The 19,879-nt window shown below is 39.2% G+C and overlaps 1 protein-coding gene across 1 annotated transcript in view; it reads right to left on the bottom strand.

Moving 5' to 3' along the window:
- The window catches only part of IL1RAPL1 (interleukin 1 receptor accessory protein like 1), a 728,553-nt gene that overhangs the window by 21,520 nt on the left and 687,154 nt on the right, over nucleotides 1-19,879 (bottom strand). The window contains exons 7-8 of the mRNA XM_069784874.1: nucleotides 9,168-9,300; nucleotides 7,097-7,242 (exon numbers count right to left, since the gene is read on the bottom strand). Of these exons, the coding sequence (XP_069640975.1) occupies nucleotides 7,097-7,242; nucleotides 9,168-9,300 (279 nt within the window). The remainder of the gene's footprint in view (nucleotides 1-7,096; nucleotides 7,243-9,167; nucleotides 9,301-19,879) is intronic.

Genomic DNA, 19,879 nt, shown 5'->3' with positions numbered 1-19,879 from the left:
CTTCGAGGACATGTGATTTATATCTGTGTATTCAATTTCTGAGCCTGTTTCAAAATCCAATTACAGTCTATCTAAGGTTTCAATTTTGCAATCACTTACGCAGATTGCTTAACTTCATGGACTATAAGTAATCCCTCTGAAGTCAACAGGACTATTCACGGAGCTTCAGGTTAGCGCATACATAAATCTCTGCAACTTTGTGGCCAAAGCTCATTTCCATTCTCTGCTTGTCTTGGACGATTTAACTCACAAAGCTACAAGGTTTGGTTAGAGACAGTCCTCAGTTTGTCTAGGTATGCTTTCATAGACTTCAATTATGAAATGAAACATAAAGGTAATAAATATAATTTGAAAGGGGAGCAGCTGAAGACAATACGAAAGCTCTCGTGCCGACACCTGAGAGAAGGTAAAGAAGGCAGATGCTGACAACCAACGCCAGACTGATGTGTCGTCACGTGCAGCTTTGGTTGTAAATGGGTGTGTGTCTTCTAAAGGAAGGAGGAGGCTGGCTGACACGGGAATACTCAGCTGAGTCTCATTTCAGGCATCAGCAGTAAACAGTGGGCAGAGTTTAGGTTAGGAAGAAAGAAACCCATACTCACAGTTTAAAAATGGAGAAGTATGTGCTTTTTTTCTCTCTCTCTTCCCCCCCCCCGCCCCCCGCTTAATACAGTATTCATTATGGCATGGTTGTAAAACAATTTATCTTTCCAAAGTACAGCATATGGAACCACAGCTTTATACAGCATATGCATATCCAATAAACATATATATATATATATATATAAAATCTATTTTCTACTTTTTAGGATTGTTTGTTTGTTTGTTTCAACGTTCTAAACAAAATCTGTTTGTATTTAAGGTACCTAGATAGCTTTATGAATACTGTTGTGCATAATTACTGATGGCTATTGTAGGACAATAATACTTCTGATACCAGTAGAAACAGATTTGGGATGTTCATTAGCTTGATTATGAAATCATTTCTTAGCACAAAGTATATGCTTTCTGCCAGCATAGGCCACGCATGCCTGTAGATGTCTGCAGAGTTGACTTAAGGTGGCTAAATATAGTTACAGTTTTTAATACGGTTTTCATTGCAGTAGTTTCATTTTATTTATTAGAGCTATTGAGACCTAGTTATCTCACTTTATTTTTTAGACCAATATATAGGACAAATTTCTGATTCATCTGTGAAAAAGAACTAGTCGGGTTGGGGATTATATGTACATATGTATACATGTGTGCAAATACAAGACAGGGATCTTGTTAACCTATTCATTGGTATGGCAGGCAGCATATCTGAGCCTTGGTGCTGTTGCGTTTCTAGTGTTATTATAATAGAGATAGTAAATTATTATAATAGAAGTATAGTCTTACCGATGACATTTTTATTTCTTCTGAGAAGTGTGGGATACCTGTTCGCAGCAGGAGAATAATTACACTGACTATCTCCAACAGTATGTTAGCTCAAAAGAGGATAAGGTTGAAAAAATATAGACGCTGCCATGTTGCTGAAGTTTACTACATTTAAAGACAGAACACTGCATTTTAAAGGCAGTTTATACTTCAGGTTGAAGGAAAAAAGTGTCATGATGCAGAATTGCATTAATCTCTGGTTAGCTTCCCCAAAGAAATGAATTGCGTATGACTTCAGACCTTACTGATTAGGAGAGCTTCTATTTGCTTATTGCACTACAGAAATCAGACAGCCCACACAATTACTTCTTTTAGATCTTCTGAAAGAAATGAATGTAAGAAGCACTGGGAGGTGTTAAAATGTGGGGAAAAAATGGAGTACCAAGTTCCAAGGATGTAAGATCATAAAACACACTGTTTACATTTTTTCTGAGGATAGCATTAATGAATAATTTAGCTCTGCATGGATTATGGGAACAATTTGTGACATTTTATTTTAAAATATTTTCATCCTTGCCAATCAAGGTTAGAACTGCACTTAGACATTATATAAAGAGAAGAACTATGAAAAAAAGTGGTACCAAAACCGTTTTAAAAAGGAATCTGTTAAACAAACCAACTTGTTTGACGCTTTGTCAAAGGGAAGTTAGATTTGTCAGAGGAAAGTTAGATTTAGGCACATGCCAAGTAATCTGACTAACCTTCTTAAAGGAGATGTCTTAGTCCAATTTTCTAAAGGTAGCAAGAAACCTTACCGATGAAGAAGATGGTCTCATGAAGAGTTTCTGTCAGGCAGTAGTCTAGTATTCTACTAATTTACTGATTTTAGATGAGGTTGAGTGTAAAAAGAACAGTCACTTTGCGTTAGGTCTGGGTTGGGAAGGGAGGTGATATTCGACTTTTGTCCCTATGTCATGAACCTCTTGGGCGACTGAAGCTTTGCACTGCCCAGCACAGTGACAACCTGAAGGCTTCTACAATGGCCATAGGGGGATGAAAAATCAATTCCTTTCAAATCAAATCACATTCAATTTCAATTCCAATTCTAAAACCTGCTGAGGAACTCAGAAAAGCTTTTCCTGCAGTGCAGAATAAAAACTGAATGCTTTATACACTGGAACGTATACATGTGTAAGGTCTTAACTGACCAAGTGGGTCAGAGTTTTACAACAGTTTTGCTTCCACTGAGACTCAGAGATTTGCTGGAATGTTCAAGTAATTAGGACAAATTAACAGAAGTTTAAATATTAAATTCATTGCTCTCATATCTCATGTGATGAGCTCCCATTCCAAAATTTCAGAAGCATCGTGAAGCTTTATGGCAAAGGGAGCTATAACACCTGCAGTTGCTTTGCAGGGGTTAGAAAAGAACTAGTTTCTTTTCTCTTTTAAGTTGTAATTGTCATCACTACCACTGTGTGAAATCGTGTCCTACTGACTGAAAATGCTCATGAGATCATAAACTTAACATATTAAAGTCTTTAAGTAATAAACCAGACTTACACTATTATGTGAATGACACTGTAATTTAAGGTGCTTATCAGCAATTCTGTTGTCATTAATAACCATATGAAGAAAATTCAGAATTACTTGCTATTCAGAATTTGCTATTAAATTGTACAGGAAATATTAATATGATGTTTATGCATTAATAAATGATGAGTTTAAAGTATGCCTACCTATTTGTAGGTTTCCTCAAGATTAATTTCCTATAGGAAATATTAACTTGTTTCTTTTTCAAACAGATATTCTTACAGACAATTTCAAACAGGATAAATCTCTACCTCTAAACAATTTATTTCAGTGAAAGTCTTTTTTTGTCCCAACAGAGAAAAAAGTTGTTTTAGCCATCTCTCATTAGCCTATAGTCAACAAGACCCATATATGCCCAGTGAGAACACTAAAACAGAGGAAAACAAACCCAAAACATAAAAGAGGCCCAGGAAATTAGCACAGAGAAAATGGGAAGAAAGGGAAGGAGATACTTTGAAAAAAATGCATAATGTATGTTACCTGCTCTCAGTTCTGGTGTCTGTCCCATAAAAATTGCAGGTATATTATTAAGCTTTTAAAATAATATGAATAAGATTAAAAAAATAATACCAAGATAGAAATTGAGATTATTTTTGCTTTGGAGTTTTAGTTGGAGACATGCAGACAAGAATTTCCACCAAAAAAAATCACAAAATTGGGTAATAATCTGTGTTTCCAACATAGTCTATGATTAAATTAGACTACAAAGGCTTTGATCCAGCATGAAAGTCATACTTCTCAACACATAACATTGTAGAAGAGTGTTCTTTCTCCTTATGCATTACATTTCTATGTACTACATTGATAGACTATGGGCTTGTCTTCTTGAATTAAAAACCTGTGAAAAAATAGAATTATATCGTGTGATCCACCCCTTATATCATCTGCAATATGTGGTCTGTTGTTAATAAATTTGTGCTTAGCTGCTGTCAGTACCACTCTCAAAATTAATTTCTAGAAGGTTCCTCTACCTGCCTGAACATTAACCTGTAACTGCTACAGATGATAGATGATAGCTATCACCAATAAGTAACAAAATCAGCCTTAGATCATAAAAAGTAGATTTTTTTTTTTTTGCTCACACAAACGAGAAAATAACTTGATTATTGTAAAGGTGATAGAGATTTGGCCAACAGCTAGAGGAAGGGAATGAAAGTTAAATCTCTTGGGTTCTGATCCCTCTCTTTTTCTGATTATTTTTGGACAAATTTTGTGGGAATGGACCAGAAAAGGAAACAGCATTGCCATTGTCATGCTTAAAATGCTCTAATGCCTTTAGCTCTGAGTTAAATGCTCCCTATGCACAGCGTCTGAGGCAAGTTAGGAGTCTAAAAATGGTTAGCTGGCTGCACAAAAACATAGATCATAGGTTTTCCCCGCTGGTAGTCAGAAGGAAAAAGCAGCTTAGGAGAAAATTGGGGCTCAGCTCCCCGAGGTGCAGAGGGCTGGCGTCTGAACTGGGTTCTCTTGTCCTGCGCAAGCGATGTGTTCCGCTTCCCTCCCAAAATTCCTCTCGGGAAAAGGGAGGCTCCGGGTTTCCATTCCAGCGCCGCGTCAGGGAAGGAGCAGAAGCCCCCGGTCCCCGGCTGAACGTGCCAGGCACTGGTTTGTGGTGGGGACCACCGTCGGAAGGACCCTGCTTGTTTTTTTCTCCGAGGTGAGTGGTGTCCCCACCAGGCTGAGCACTGGGAAGAGCGAGGAAGATGCATCCAGGTTTTTGCCGGTGATTTAGGCTCTGAACTTCTTGCCCTTTCGGGGCCTGTGTAATTGCAGGCAAATCCAAAAGCTCCCTCTGGAAGTTGAAGTTTACGGAGAATATACTGACCAGGGTGAAGCAGCAGTTGCAAGGGTGTTTGAAAGGCTTAAATTTTGTACCTGAATCCCCGCTGCAGTGTTTAGCCCTAAATACCTCTTTTTCCAAGAAGGCTCTTTGTTCAGTAACAGAGCTTTCTGCTTCCCTGTCCCTTCTGATCCTGGTGATAATGTACCACACATGAAGTTTAAGAAGGATTATAATTTCTTTTTCAGGTATCCAGTGAACAGTCCAGATTCAGCATTTTCGTCGGCTTATACTGCTGGGAAAAAAGATCACTAACTAGAAAACCAGCCAAAACTGATACCTCTGCAAATGCCTCGGTGTTCAGGAAGAAAATGTACCTATTTGTTAGGTCCCAATTGTTCTAAGTGAGCCAATAATCAGAAATTAATAAACAGCTAACTCATTCCTAGCGGAGACTAAATATGGATCTAAACAAGGAAACCTAAACCGAAATGTTGTCATGGTGATATACAGGAGACTGAGCAAGTAGTGCAAAGCTCCTCTTCCTAGGAGACCTGAGAGACTAGCTCAAATTTTTATCTGTCATGGTTAATTTATCATTTCACTGAAACAGTTGTCAACATGCAAAGTATGTAGAAGGCTTGTAACAGGTACCTTTTGTTTTTTGAGGGCATAACAGATTTTGTTTCCAAATCACAATTTCAGATCCAGCCTTACTTAAAGAGGAAAAAAAAAAAAATATTTGGGGGAGTTTTTGCTATGTTTAGCTTTTTGGTATTTATAAGGGCAATTAAATATTGAGATTACTTCCTCTTAAGCATGTCATCATGATGCCACATACTGTGGCGTGTTTGACATACTGATTTCACCAAGAAAGGAAGCAAGGAAAGTAGACCCTTGCAAAATTTATGCAGGCACACTGTTAGATTAAAAAGCTGCTGGTCACAGAACAGAAAAGACTTATGTGTTGTCAGTCTTGGAGCTACAGCTTGTATAGAAGGGAAAATAAGGACTCACCATCAGTACGTGACTTAATACAGGACAGTTAATTATGTATTGGTTTTAAAGTAACTTAAGCCTTAAAAATTCTTTATTTTCAGTGTTCCATGCACTAATTTCATTATTGAAGACAAGCCATTGGATTTCAGTGTTTGTTGGGTTAAGATCTTGCTCTGGGTTCAAACAACTCTGAATTAGGAGTATATGGCTACTAGCTGGTAAACTGTTGAGGTTCAATTACTTAGCAAGTTAATTTCCCCTCCCAGTAAATTCAAGGAAATATGGCAAATGCCAGGCTAAGCAGAACATCTGGTTATTTACATCGGCATCGCTTAAGAAGCAATGACAAGAGTCCAGAAAAATGGCTACAAATTAGTTCTATTCAATTAATTAGAGGTACCCCAAAATACGTTTAAATAAATGAGTCACACTATCTTGATTTATAGCTTCCTTTTAAACTTAGACAGACTTTGCATGCTACAAGACTAAAACTAGGGAAGACACCACTGCTTTGATATAAATTGAGATGCCACAAGTAGTTCAGCACCACAGTAAGAACCTGCTTTGCTCACCTTTACAAAGAGCCTAAAAAAAGCGCGGTAATGACAGCGAAGTACAGACACTGCTCCTGATTATTCTTTGCTCTCTTAAACCAGCGGGATGCTGCACGAGGGTGGGAAGCGTCAAGCCCAGGCATGTGGAGCACCCTCTGGGAGGTAAAGTGAACAAAGTGGATCTGGGAACCTTGCTTTGCAAGAGATTCTCCACCTCTCCATAATTATCTCCATGGGAGATGGCCGTGGCCATTAGGCAGGCTGGAATCACGGGATGTGAGCGGTGAGTCGAAATGGGAAGGTCCTTAGAAGTTTCTGTCATGATACTTCACTTCAGAAATGCTGGTGTTAAACAAATGTGTTAGAAGAAAAATGTCCACAGCCGGGCTGTGCAGGAGCTCCCCCAGCACGGGGTTTAGGTGGCACTTCTGATAGAAATGGAATGCATTTTTGTTGGCTGTTCTAATATTTGGGTTTGTTTCTTACAGAAAATTATTACAGTTGTATTACCTGTGGCTTCCTATTATTTATTTCTCTATTGAGCCTTTATTAGTTTCAGAGTTCATGAATTATTAAATGCATCTTCTATATAAATATAATTAAAAGGTGTTACTATATTTTTCCCAGTGACAGCCATAGTTAATAACAACCTTTCTGTTCTATTTTGAAAGTTGGACAAACGCCTGGGAAAAAATAATCATTGCCTATTAATATTTCAGTTAGCCAAAATTCATGCTTGCATCAGAAGGAATCTCTACGGGCTGACTGCCCCTATAATGGACCATTTCATGGAGAAAAGCTGCGTATTTACCCCTTTTATGTAGAAGAATACTGGCATGTCGGCGTCCATTTCCATTCTCGACGTAGCACGAGTAATTCCCCAGGTCTGCCTCTTCCACAGAGTCAACAATCAACGAGATGGAAACCTCCTGCTCCCCAAGATGTTCCTTGAGAACCCTGAGGAAAAAAGCAACCATCGCTGCTATTCTGCTTGTATCATAGCGGAGCATTAGACAATCATGACATAATAATGCTACTTACAATTCACAACTCTCTGGCTTCAAATTTGGCTGTGGTTTGATGAAATCTTAATTGAATTATATCATGCCCTTTTCTTCCTCACTTCTAATGAGGAGGTTTGGCTTTGTAAATGTTAATGAGAGCTTCAGTTAATTGTCTTTAAGCAGGATGATGTGCACACTGATAACATATTATTGCACACTCTGATGGAGACCCTGATTGGTAGTATGTCAAGTCTTGAAATGTTAGAAGAAAGAAAAGTGAAAAACGTTATTTGGGGTTTTAGGGTCACACTAGGAGTCTGGACCAAACCCACTATTTGCGCTCTTTCTGAGGCTCTTCAACATGTCACTCAGAAACTGTGTGTTTATGGCAGGGTCTGAAAAATTATTTCTTGAATGTATTATAAAATTTGACCATCTATTATGAATCAGGAGAAAGAACTGGCATACCAGATGCCACTCATTCATACAGATGATAAATAAAGAAAAGACCTCCTGCCTAAGACTCCACTTCTCTTTGCATTGCCTTCTTTACCTCTTAGTACGTCCATCAGCGGTTTTAGAAACCCAGCAAAGCAAATGACAAACCACTCTAGGCTGCTTCTTCACACTCACACCTGAGAAAAGAAGTGGAAACCAGCCTTCCTGCTCCTCCCTGCCCAAAATTAGGTTCTTGTCACTTTTTTATCAGTTTTCAGAATGCCAGGTCTTGGGCTAAAGGAAAGCTTTAAATGTGAAATACAGCTGATCTGGTTGTCACGTGCCATTTAGTGTATTGGTCTTGAGATTTATGGAATAAACTCAAAGCACACTGGGGGGAAATATGCTTCCATTTTGCCTATATCTGGGGTCATGGAGATGACCTTGAATGTCTATGTGGCCTTCTTGATTTTGGTAAAGCAATTGTCTCTGTTACTTTGGTTACACTGAAGAAGTCCAAGCTGAAAATGAGCATGACTTCATGTCTTTTGATGAGATAGTAAACTCCTATGTAAGAGGTGAAGCGTAAATAAGCTCATTATGTTTTATTATAGACAATCACTGTAGATAACACATCCGTGCTTATTTAGCTTCCTTTGTAATGCACATTTAGATTTGCCTTCGTTTCTGGGTTTGTCCATGACATATAGGCACAGTGGTATACACACATACAGAATTATAAATGAAAAAAGAATCTCTTCAGATCTGAGTAGATACTTCATATTGGATAGAAGTTGGTACTCTATGTCAAGCATGTAATTCTCAATACAAACCCACTTTTTTCTTAATTTCCAAATGAGGCAGCACTTTCAGGAGCAGTAAAAGTACATGACGCGAATTGCCAGATCCTCTCTAAAACAAGTATTTCAGCAGATATAAGCAGCCCACATAACAGGATGCTTGGCTCTCACAGGCCAGATAACATCCCAGGAAACTCAGTTTTTTCCTTGAAGAAAAGAAATCAAAACGTTCCAAAAGAGAAGCCAGACTTCAGCATTTATTTAAGGCTCCATGTTTTAGAAGACTTCTTTGGAGCTGTTTTCCTTGATGTATTTATCTTTCTTTATTTCATCTTAGTAACTGTCTTAATGGTTCTTATTGTAGATTGCCACAGTTTGAAAAAATCTCTGTGCAAATTCCAGTCAGTGACACTACGGTGCTTGTGGGGCAGCTATTCTGCTTTTGCAGCCCTCTAACATCAGATCTGGCCGAGGCGTGCATTTTTCTGTTCTCTACTGGTGGAGTTAAAAGGTAAAGAATGGGTGTTGCAAAAATATGGACCAGACCCAAAGTGTTCCTGAGCTAGTCTGTGATAACAAGTATTACATTAACTATCAAAAAAAGATATTGACTAAAAAAACAAAATGCTTTTTCTTTTACCTGATGTCACTTTCCCAGACTCGACTATCATCCAAGTCCTCAATAAACTTCTCCCCTTTCATCCAGTAGATTAAAGGACTGACATCTCCACTATAGCCAAAGAAAGCTCGGCAGGTTAGATTAGCAGAACCGCCTGTTACAAAGAACGTAAGAAAATAAGTTATTTCAAAATTTCTAAAAAAAGTTTCATTTTTGAATCAGTTGCTTTTGTTGATTTAAAAAAAAATAAATATCTGTAGAGACCCTCAATTTCCAGCTGCTGTTGAAAATGTCCAAAAGTATCTACTTGTCTTGCAACTGTTGTTCAATGTATTTTCTGAAAATAAATACAATAAAAATGAAATTAAATGTTACATAAGAACAGGATTCAATTTTGTATTCTTTCACCAAGTTTTCTATGTTTGGTAAGGAAATGAAAGACTATGTTTTTTCAAAAAAGAACTAACTTAACCAAAGATTTCCATGTTTTCACTGAAAATAAATAAAGGTTAGGTAAAACGGACATGCAATCACAACTGTGCTACTTCAGCTTTGCAATGGTTTTTGCAAAGAGGCCGGTAAATTCCTGTAGGGTACCATTTCCAAGGGACAGCCAGTAGAAAGATGTATGCTCATTGCTAAGTTATCTTTGCAGGAAAGTATTAAACACTGAAACTGAAAAAAGAAGGCATCTGAACTCATTCTGTACGCTGTGGGACACATCTCACTGTATGAATGGGAATAACCATTAGGTACAGGCAGCAAGGAGCAGAAATTCCATATATGTGTAGCATTACTTATTTAATCATTGCAATGAAAATTAAAAATGTAATACGCCTTCACTTTGGTTTATTTTCATCATGTAGTCTTATATTGTGTTAGTACCACTTTGCTTTGGGGTTTCAGCTAGAGCACATCCAGGGATTGAAACAGTACTTTGCACACATTTTGTGTGTTGGTAAGATTGGATAAAACTAGCTATACTTTGGACAGCCACATAGTTAAAGATCTCCCATTCACTGCTGTAAAGATGTTTGTCACAATATGCATCAACCCTTCTAAACTGCTATGTGCATTTCTTCACTGGATAATTACACAGTGATTTAAAAAAGTGCTGTGATTTAAGGAATGTTCCCCCCCCCGCCCCCCCGCCCTGAGGAGAGTATTTTCATGGAGTTTATATTACTGCTGAGACCAAAATCATATTTTATTTACACTTTCAGTTTTTGATCTTAGGATTTTAAAGCTGACTAATCGGAGCTCCTGGAAAAAAAACATATGCATTTCTAACGCTACTTCATTCTGTACCGAGATGCCATGAGAAGTCCATCTGGGTTCAATGAATTTCCTTAAAAATACACTGCTTTGGGTCAGGGCCGGGTCCTTCTCAAACATATGGCATTAATATTTGAACATCTTATTTACTTTTTGGTATGGCAACAAATGCAGGATGCTGTATAACAAGAAGATTAATTATTAAATAAATGTCTTATTTATCAGAAATGATTTGTGGTTTTCTGCAACAGCATCTGACTCCTCTACCAGGAACTCACACATCCATGCCAAAAAAGGTGCAGAATCCAATGTTTGTAATCAAAATATGCAACGTCAAGGCAAGTACCGTCTATGTTGCTTTCACAAGCTGTTTAGGAACTGAGTTGCTTTTAGTCATTACATGAGCTTTTGGGTGGTGCCGCACCCTTTGCCAGCAATGCCTGCTAAGGAGACAGGAATATCCCAGAACTTGAAACGAGGATGGAGAGGAGGGTCTCATTCATAATCAAAAGGTACGAAATCAAATCTCTGACTAATGAGACATTTTGATAATCCCATCTCATTTAGAGCAAAGTTACCAACTGTAAGCTGAACATCTTCAGCGAGAGGGCAAAACCTCTCTTTCTAAAGGCAACTACAGCTCCTGTTTCCACACCCCAGGGACCAATGGTCAGGACCTCTCCCTGGACACCCACTCCCTCAATCTCTACACAGCTCAAGAAGTGCCATTTGGAAGGAGAGAATTTTTTTCGCAGTCTTGAAGCCATTTGCGGGGAATGAGATGAGCGTTGGGACACCGCTTCATGCGGGTCAAGTACATGAAAACTTGTAATGGAAATGATAAACTTCCTGGTTGTGCCCAGGACATGTTATCAGATGCAAACCCAGTGTCTTACAGCAGTTGCATAGCAGATATAATCTTCTTTTTTTTTTTTTTTTAATGATACATGAACATGTGAAAATGAAAATTCAAAACCTTAAAGGATTATGAATATCTGACCACAGTCATCCTATCTAGCACATGTTCAGGGCTGTGAAATGCCTAAATAACCACAGCAATGGTGGACTCTGATCACTCTTGAAACGGGAGAAGGTACCTGCATATCTAAAGCAAAAGCAAGCTCCTGTGATAATTGGATAACCCACATGGCATTATCTACCAGTCCTAGAGGGAAGAGTGCTACCTGACCCATCACTGCCACTTCTTGGGCTTTTTCTGGAGCTTTGCCACCATGTCAAGGCCCAGTTGAAACTTTTTAGCTTTTAAGCATTGGCAAGATCACAGCTGGCGGGACTGTAGCTTCTGGCCAATTTATCCATGATTCACAGAGATTAGGCACCACAGGTACTGAACCATCAAAGCTCTCCAGGCTCTTCTAGCTAACAGGCACCCACTGAGAGTTGACTTTTGCACTGTGCAGGACTCTAAGCCTTTTACAGGTGAATATTAACACTTGTAAGTTTGTTTTTTAAAAATAAACATCATTTGTTACGGGAAAAAAATGTCAGAAAAAAAGAGTTTGTAAGATTAAGGCTTTCCTCCTCATTAAATTCGTAAAGAAATTTTCCCCTTAAATAAGACATGTAAACATATTTTTAAACAGAGTATCCAAAGTTTCAAATTATTTCCGAGAAATAAATTAGGAAGGATGTAATGCCTCTTAGCAGTACTGTGTGGATTACCATCGCTGAGCAAAGGCCGTTAGCTTGCCAGGTGTTCAGCTATAAATTACCTACACTGTCTACCTTGACCAATCTTCACAATAAGCCAGTGGGAAGTTCATTAGCAGGTCATCGAGAAAGATTCAGTGACTAGCTAATGACCAACTGTGACTATTAATGAGGAGGTCTCTTACTCCGGAGCTCACAGCTCGTTGCAGAGGGTGGCGGAGCTCACGCGGTGGAGCCGAGCCGCTCGCAGCGGCGGCCACAGGTAAGTAACGGGCAAAAGCTGACAGAAGGGCGATATTACGAGTGGACAGAGTATTTTGGGAGGATATCTTGGGCTCCGCTGCAGAGCTGCCCTCGTGTGAACGAGTGTGCTGTAGGATGGGCAGCGTTTGTCCCTCGAAGCGCACCTTTGAGGTGAGCGGGCAGAAAATGCTTAGTCTGGCACGGAGCGGCTGCTCTGCACTGAAGAAGAGCAGCGTCTGTTTTGAAGAAGTCTGCAGATTATTAGAGACCACGCAAAAGTTCAGTAAATAAGTACAAGAGCTGCTTTGCTTTGGGTTTTAAGCGAATGTATAAACCAACCTGTCAGCCAGTTAAAAGAAATCACTCACAGTTAACCCTACGCAACTCCTTCCCTTCATGTGTTTTCTGTGCCGAGAAAAACTGTAGAAGTGATTGGAAAACTGTGAAAGTTTGATGAATGGATATGTAATACTTTCTATGCCATTAATTTAAATTTTCCTGTAAATGCTGGATTATTACAGCTTTATAGTCTGTCTCTGAAGGAATTTAAATACACCTTTTAAATTAACTACATGTTTTAAATTAAATTATTAGGGAAATCCATCTCTCTCTCTCTGTCCCCTTTGCTGTGAGATGTTGTAAATTCTTGAGAATGTTCTGTCTCAAGTTACGTCCTGAGTAAACTGCTTTTTTTATGGACCCTGGAAAAGTCCAAAGGCATGAGATTAGAATTATTAAGTGAAACTGATAGTGTTGGTGTTTTTGCTAACACCCGCCCCCACCAAAACCAAACCAAACCAAACAAACAAAACCCAAAACACCTTCAAGAAAGGATAAAGAGAAAAATGGCACTTTTGACTTCTTAGTATAATTTTTTTTTTTACCGTGAAATAGTGCAATAAAGGCATGTAAGAGAACACCAAAAAAGTAAGGTTCAGCTGCATATTTCTCCATCGCCCTTATTTCTGAAGATGAATATGCTCTTACCGTATTGAGCTGACTTCTGTAAAAATTGCGCTATATAATGCTACATGTTCCTGCTGCTCTCTGATAAAACTGCACTTTCAACTCTAGCCAACTGGGTTCAAGATAAATTAATCAAAAGCTCCTTGCCGTCTAAACGGCGAACAATTTTTGTTACACAGGATGCTTTCAAGTGGAGCAGAACGCAAGGAGGAGGGACCACAACAAAGTGTACCTCCTTGAAACCACCAAATCCGTTCGGCAGAGCAACACACCAGTTTTGTGGCCATTTTTCTCGAATTGGCAACAATTCCTCGAATTAGAGGCACTTTGCAAACTACTGCTATGGGAGCCTGTGTCCAGGAGAGGGCACTGTCTAACTTCTAAACATTAAAAAAACCCCAACCAAACCTCAAAGTCAATTCCTAGTGTATAAGCTCTAATTAAAAACATCAGCCTGCTAAGAACCTGCTAGATGTAATTAGCAAATAGTGAATGTTTTGTGGTTAGTGAAATGTCATCTTGTATGGGCAGTCTAAATTACACTTGCACCATTAGTCATACAAGTTAGCATACACTGTGATGGCACCCGCCCTAGCCTTTAATTTAACAGATTCTTCAGTGAAAGACAACCATTTTGGTTGGAAGCGATGCTAATTATCAGGTATCTTCTGCAACCTCTTTTTAGAAGACTCCTCAAAGACTTTTTATGGCAGTGAAGCGCTTGAGAGCCATGCTCAGCATTTAGTGATATTGAGGGCCAAAAGAGTGGCAATGTTAAGTGCACTGAAATATGGGACTTTCTTTTCCTGCACGTACCACATAAACCATTTAAACTTATGTAACATGTAAACTTATGCACAGGCAGTACCTACACACTTATAAGTATGCCATTTATTTGTAATATTAACACTTCAAAATGAAATTATAAAAGGCCAAGGCAGACGCAATCAAAATCTCTCACTCACAAATTAAATACCACTCCTTCCGTTCGCGTTAGAGAAAATGTACTGACAAATATCAGTCTTTCAAGTGGAGGGATGTAAAAGCTGTTAACTTCCTAGCTGTGGCAGACAGGTGGCAATTCCTCACAAAGTCAATGACCAACTTATTTTGCCAATGTCATCTGCCAAGCCCAGCGGGCAGGTAGGTAGAAGCTGCTCATGTTTTCAGAGAAATCTCATGTCCTAAAACAGTTCAACAGTTCTCGAAAGCCTTGTTGTAAATGTGATTAAGGTAAAAAAAGAAAAAAAAAAGGAAGAAAAGAAAAAAAAGGAAAATAAGGTACCACTTAGTTTTGAGCCATGATCCTTCACATTCTCAGGATCTGTAAATCTTCCCTTAGAGCAGGATGAACTGCAGAGATTCCTCTTGATTCCTTCCTTGCCTATGCAAAGCATCACCTACTGCTATGCTGCCCTCCAGTTTACATATATATTTTCACATCTTGATACCTTGTACTCTTTTACCAGATCGTAACTGTCTTGCTCCATATTTGACATAGCAGGTTAGGCCAAATTTAAAAAAAAATAAAAAATGCTGTTTTCCAAAATATAACTGCAAGCTGGGAACTGCTAAATTCTAGTCTTGTTACTGAGTGGTATGTTGTGAAGCCTTTGGCAAGCCATCAGGTCTTACATCCATACAATTGTGAAGATACAATGTGCAAATTCCCTCTACTTTGAATTCAGTGGATGTAGGTTTGAAAGAGCTGGGTATTATCATTCCACTAAATATTATCATGCAAACATCATACAAAGTGGCTGAATGTGATTACACAGCTGTATCTCTTCATTAATAGATCTGTCCATATTTTGCTATGCTGCGGAGCAGAATGTTGATTGCATGGGACTCTGAATTACATATTGAATGAGTTCTTCAGGCCATAACTGTGTAAATTTACAGTACACACAACCATTCCTCCACAAATAAAACCCATCAGCTGAAGGTTTGCAACAAGATCAGAGAGAAGTTGTAGCTTTTGAACTTTCACTGAATTTGTAGGTATCGCTACTTATTGGAGAGGTTAAAAAATCACTTCCTTGAATTTCTGATTTTTTTTTTTTAATTGGAAGAAAGCCTAATTCTTGTTCATTAGGGTTTTCTTTGGGGTTCGGGGGTTTTTTTTAGCAACTAGCCTTCATTCACAATAGGGCTAAACTCATTTGCCCACTCTTAGTCCTCCACTGCCATATGAAAAGCCTTTTACCCTGCAAGGCTTCCAGCTGCTGAATTCCAGTTCAACAGCAGGACACTTAATGGAGGTGTCTGCTTACATGTTCCCCGCCCTGAGATATTTGAGTCTGCAACGCTTAATAAGGTGCTATACGGAAATGCACATGGTAAGATCCAAGATTAACCTAAGAATATTAAAAATTTTTGGTGGACTGCTTCATAGCTTGTGAAGGAAAAGAAACCCAAATCCTTTCTGCTTTGAATGGGCTCCTTAACAGCAGGACTGTCAGAGAAAGAGTCAATGAAGACAGCGACCGCCACAGCAGACTGCAGAAAGAGAAGTGATGTATGGGACTTTGGGCTCGAAATGCCCAGAACATCTCTCAGGTACGTACATTGTTAAACTAACCTTCATTTCACAAGAGGTAACAAAACCCCTGAACCAATAATCTTGATTTTCCTAACAGCAGGCCTCTCCTCTTGATAGATGGTAATGTCAGGCTGATAAATTAGTTGTTCAGCAAGTATTTTTCATTCCCTCCTCTTCAGAAGTAGAGACTGGAGTGGGAGACAACTATCACAAGCATAAAGCAAGAGTTGCTAAAGCAAAGGAAAGTCATTGCAATTGTTTTATAAGCTTGACTTAACTTTTACTCTAGAAGCTCATATTTTCTCATGCTTTTTTTCAGACAAATGCATTTCTCAAACACTTTTTTCCTGTGTGCTCTCTGTCAGGTTGAAAAATAATTCCTGTTTTAAAAGCTTAGCTGTTTTTAGATATAAGTCACAAGAAAATATCCTAGGTAACAAAATATCTCCAATTGAAAAAAAAAAAAAAAGAGGTGGTTCTAAATGCCAAACTTCACATGGTTTTTAGCTCTTAAAGACTTACGGCTTGGGAACTTTAAATCCGTCCACACCGTGCATAGCTTAATATTGTTCAGTGTTTTGTTTCTGTATTCTTTTTCAACCATACCGCCTTTGACTATGGTGCTGTGGCTTTTGCATTTTAACGATGCTACGTGGTAAGAAAACAAGCTTAGCTTGGCTAGCAGCCTTGCGTAAAGGAGTCCCATACGGGTGCCTCAAATGCGAGGCGGGGGGGTCACGTACCCAGGGACGCCGCTACCTGCCCCTCACCAGACCTGACCCCTCCAGAACGGCCGCTTGCGGCTTTAGCTTTGTGAAGTCCTGCTCTGGGTCATGTTTTGGGAAACTCCTAGAAAAGCAGGAGGGGTTTCCTGGTTGTCTTTTTACATTTCAGGGAGGTTAGGTTAGGCAAAGAATTAAAACAATTCAATGTGTGTCATAAAAGACGTACACATCATATTTATTGATAAGAAATATATTAAGAACAGTAACCTCCTGGAGTTCTGTAGATGACTCTGTGCCCAAGCAACTTCAAAGCTGGAATAATGTCTTTCTTAGTTAAGGAAGACAGTTTCAAGCCATTACAGTTCTCACAACGTTTTCCTCCTTCCCATACAAAATCCAGAGGCAAAGCAGCAGCAAACCGAAAGTGGGACTCAGGCGGCTCCTCTGAGTTAGAACGCAGCTGTTGCTAAACTTGTTTTGCTAAGGAGTTACTTAAAGTAATGATAAATCCAGCCCACTCATGCCTACGATGACAATAATTTTCTAATACAGCACACTTGCAATAGCACATCTCCCTTTTCACTTTGCTTTCTTTTACCTGTGCAAGCTGTAGAAATAACTGACCTTTTTTTTTTTAACCTGAAGAGTGTTGGCCCAACAAATGAAAACATTTAAATCTCTTGCCATGGAGGTTTTGTTATAAATCCTGTTTTCTTGTTCTTTCTGAACAGAATACAGCGGGTTTGCTTTGGTCTCTAGTGGGTGCTAGTCCACATCAAAACCCCCTGCACATAAATCACAGCAACCAGCTGCAGCTCCAGTACCTTCTCCCAGCCTCCCTCCCAGTTGCACGGCACAAGGCTTTCCGTACAAGGGAAAAGCAGACTATGTCCTGGATTCTAGATAATGACAAATAACACGCTTTTTTTCCAAAAGAGGTTAACTCCGGGGAGCTGTAGCAAACAATTTACTGTGTCAGATCACACTTAAATGAAAATATCAATAATCTTAAGGAACAGGTTTGGCAATTCAGTTTACAGACAAATTATCGGCTATTCAACCTCTTGCGGCTATTTCAGCCCCTAGCTACTCAGCCAGCTGATTTCTTCAGGCAGTGCACTTAATGAACAGCGTTAGAAACTGTGTTTTACTATGATGTCTCATAATACCTGCTCTTTAACTGCTTTGGAAAGAGGGATTGTAGTGTTCGTGCAATCATTAGATGATTTGAGTATATATAGCAAATTCCCAGCTTTGGAGTCACACGTATATATTAAATAATAAGTTGCGGGTTTATTTTCCACTGGTCAGCCTGACTACCCTTTTCCTCCCTTTGCTCTTTCTTCATAAGCAAGCCTACCATGGACCGAGTAGGTTGCAGGGAATTATTCGGGCAAGGAAGTATTCTGAAGAATACTGTAGAGATGCTGCATATGGAAGATACTTCATAAAAGTAAAACTTTTGGAAAGTAGCAGGCATAGTGTCACCTACACCTGCTAGGTGGATATTAAGGAAACTGGGACTCCAAATAACAAACAACAAATAAATGCTACATCTTCCTCTGGTTAGCTTTACTCTTCAGCACACACTGGAAACATTAGCCGTTCTAAGATTTTAATGAACTAACCAGTTCTGTCAGATCACACCGTATGACGGAAAAAAGTCATTTGGAAAAGACCCAGGCTAGTTTGTCAAGGATGTGGATAGGGAAAACTACCATTCCCATGAAGCAATGTGGCACAACAGGATAAATACAATTGAAATAAAACACATCTATTACGTGAATCAAAATATTTCAATTTGGTTCAAAATGATGTGAAACCACTTCTCCGTTTAAATTTTCACCAGGAAACCCAGTAAGCACCACTGAAAATTGGAGCCCTGATGAACTGAACCTGTTGATTACTAACAAAACAGATAAATAAAATCAACACCAACTTTGCCTTTTACTGCAATAAAGCCCCTGACCATAGGAAGGTATTTCTTGCTTATTCATACTGGGGTTTTCTATGCAAACAAATGATATATGTATAGTTTAGATGTGCTTCTGCTTTAAATCGTGATGTCCCCGCCTTATGTCGTGAAGATATTGCAATGGACAGAGAAAATACTAGTTCTTAGCATACCCTCAGAAATAGCCGATGTTTGCCATTTAATTATCACATGGACTAATATTTGTTTATATAATTTAAAAGTCCTAACACATCAAATAATTCTACTGCATAAAAATGTGAATGCATGCTGTTTCTAACAGCACTATGTTTTCCGTTTTTATACGACAGCCATTACACCACGTAGTCTTTCTACTTCTCTTGCATGTGCGAGTTAGTCCCATTTTCCAAAGAAAGCCCTGAAACAAAATCCATGAAAACAAACCCCTCTCATTCACAAGGATGCAAATGGAGAAACTCGATTGCTTGTCCGTGACAAATATGCTATACTCTTGGACCACAGACATGCTGGAATCTACTGCTATCGATCAGCGTCCTTTCTACACGAAAGGCAGACAGGCTTTTTCAGTATATACCGCTACGTAATTGCATACTGATAGACAACACTTAGTGAGGGCAGCTGCACAAATGCCACCAATGGCATAAAAAGAATCCAGCTAGCACTGTACACGTGCTACGTGATTTTAAAGGGAAAAAGGTATAGAAATGGGGGCAAGCTTGAATTCTTGATGCTGTACTCTGCTTTCTGACCTGCAGGTATATGAGTGGAGTAGAGGACCTGTGTTATAACCAGAATTCCCACAGGAAAAAAGATGCTCTTGCACTACATAGGCAAGAGGGGAAGACGTGTTCTTGCACTCCTAAATAACACCTGCTCGAGGGCTGGCTTTACGTCGGCAATCACTCTTTAACATGAAAATGGCCTGGCCAGGCTGGAGGAAGAAGCAGAGCCTGATGTCTTCATCTGTGTTTGAGGTAGGCGCAATCCTGGGCATCATAAAACGTGCTTCTTCCAAAACAACTTCCTTCTCAAGAGCAATTAATCATCAAATTATTTTGGCTTCTTGCACATTTTTGTCAAGAGGAGATGCTCTTGAGTACTGGGAAGTCTGGACAACAGCAAGGCTGAAATGATTTATCTTCTTGCAGCAGCCACATGGGCGTCATTTCTCTAGTCCACCTTCATTCTCCTTTAGCTGTAATTTCCATAGTTGAACTGCACACGGTCTTGCCAGCAAAACTTCTGAGAGATTTAAGGCTCCTGTATCTGGAGCCAAATACCTGAGGTCAGCAAGCAGGATATCAATCCTCATTACTAGCATAATCGTGAATTTCCTGATCAATTTGCACAACCTACC

The sequence above is a fragment of the Haliaeetus albicilla genome, chromosome 6 (assembly GCF_947461875.1).
Source record: "Haliaeetus albicilla chromosome 6, bHalAlb1.1, whole genome shotgun sequence".
Taxonomy (NCBI): Eukaryota; Metazoa; Chordata; class Aves; order Accipitriformes; family Accipitridae; genus Haliaeetus; species Haliaeetus albicilla.
The sequence above is the reverse complement of the archived record's forward strand: the minus strand, read 5'-3'. Positions and strand labels throughout refer to the sequence as shown.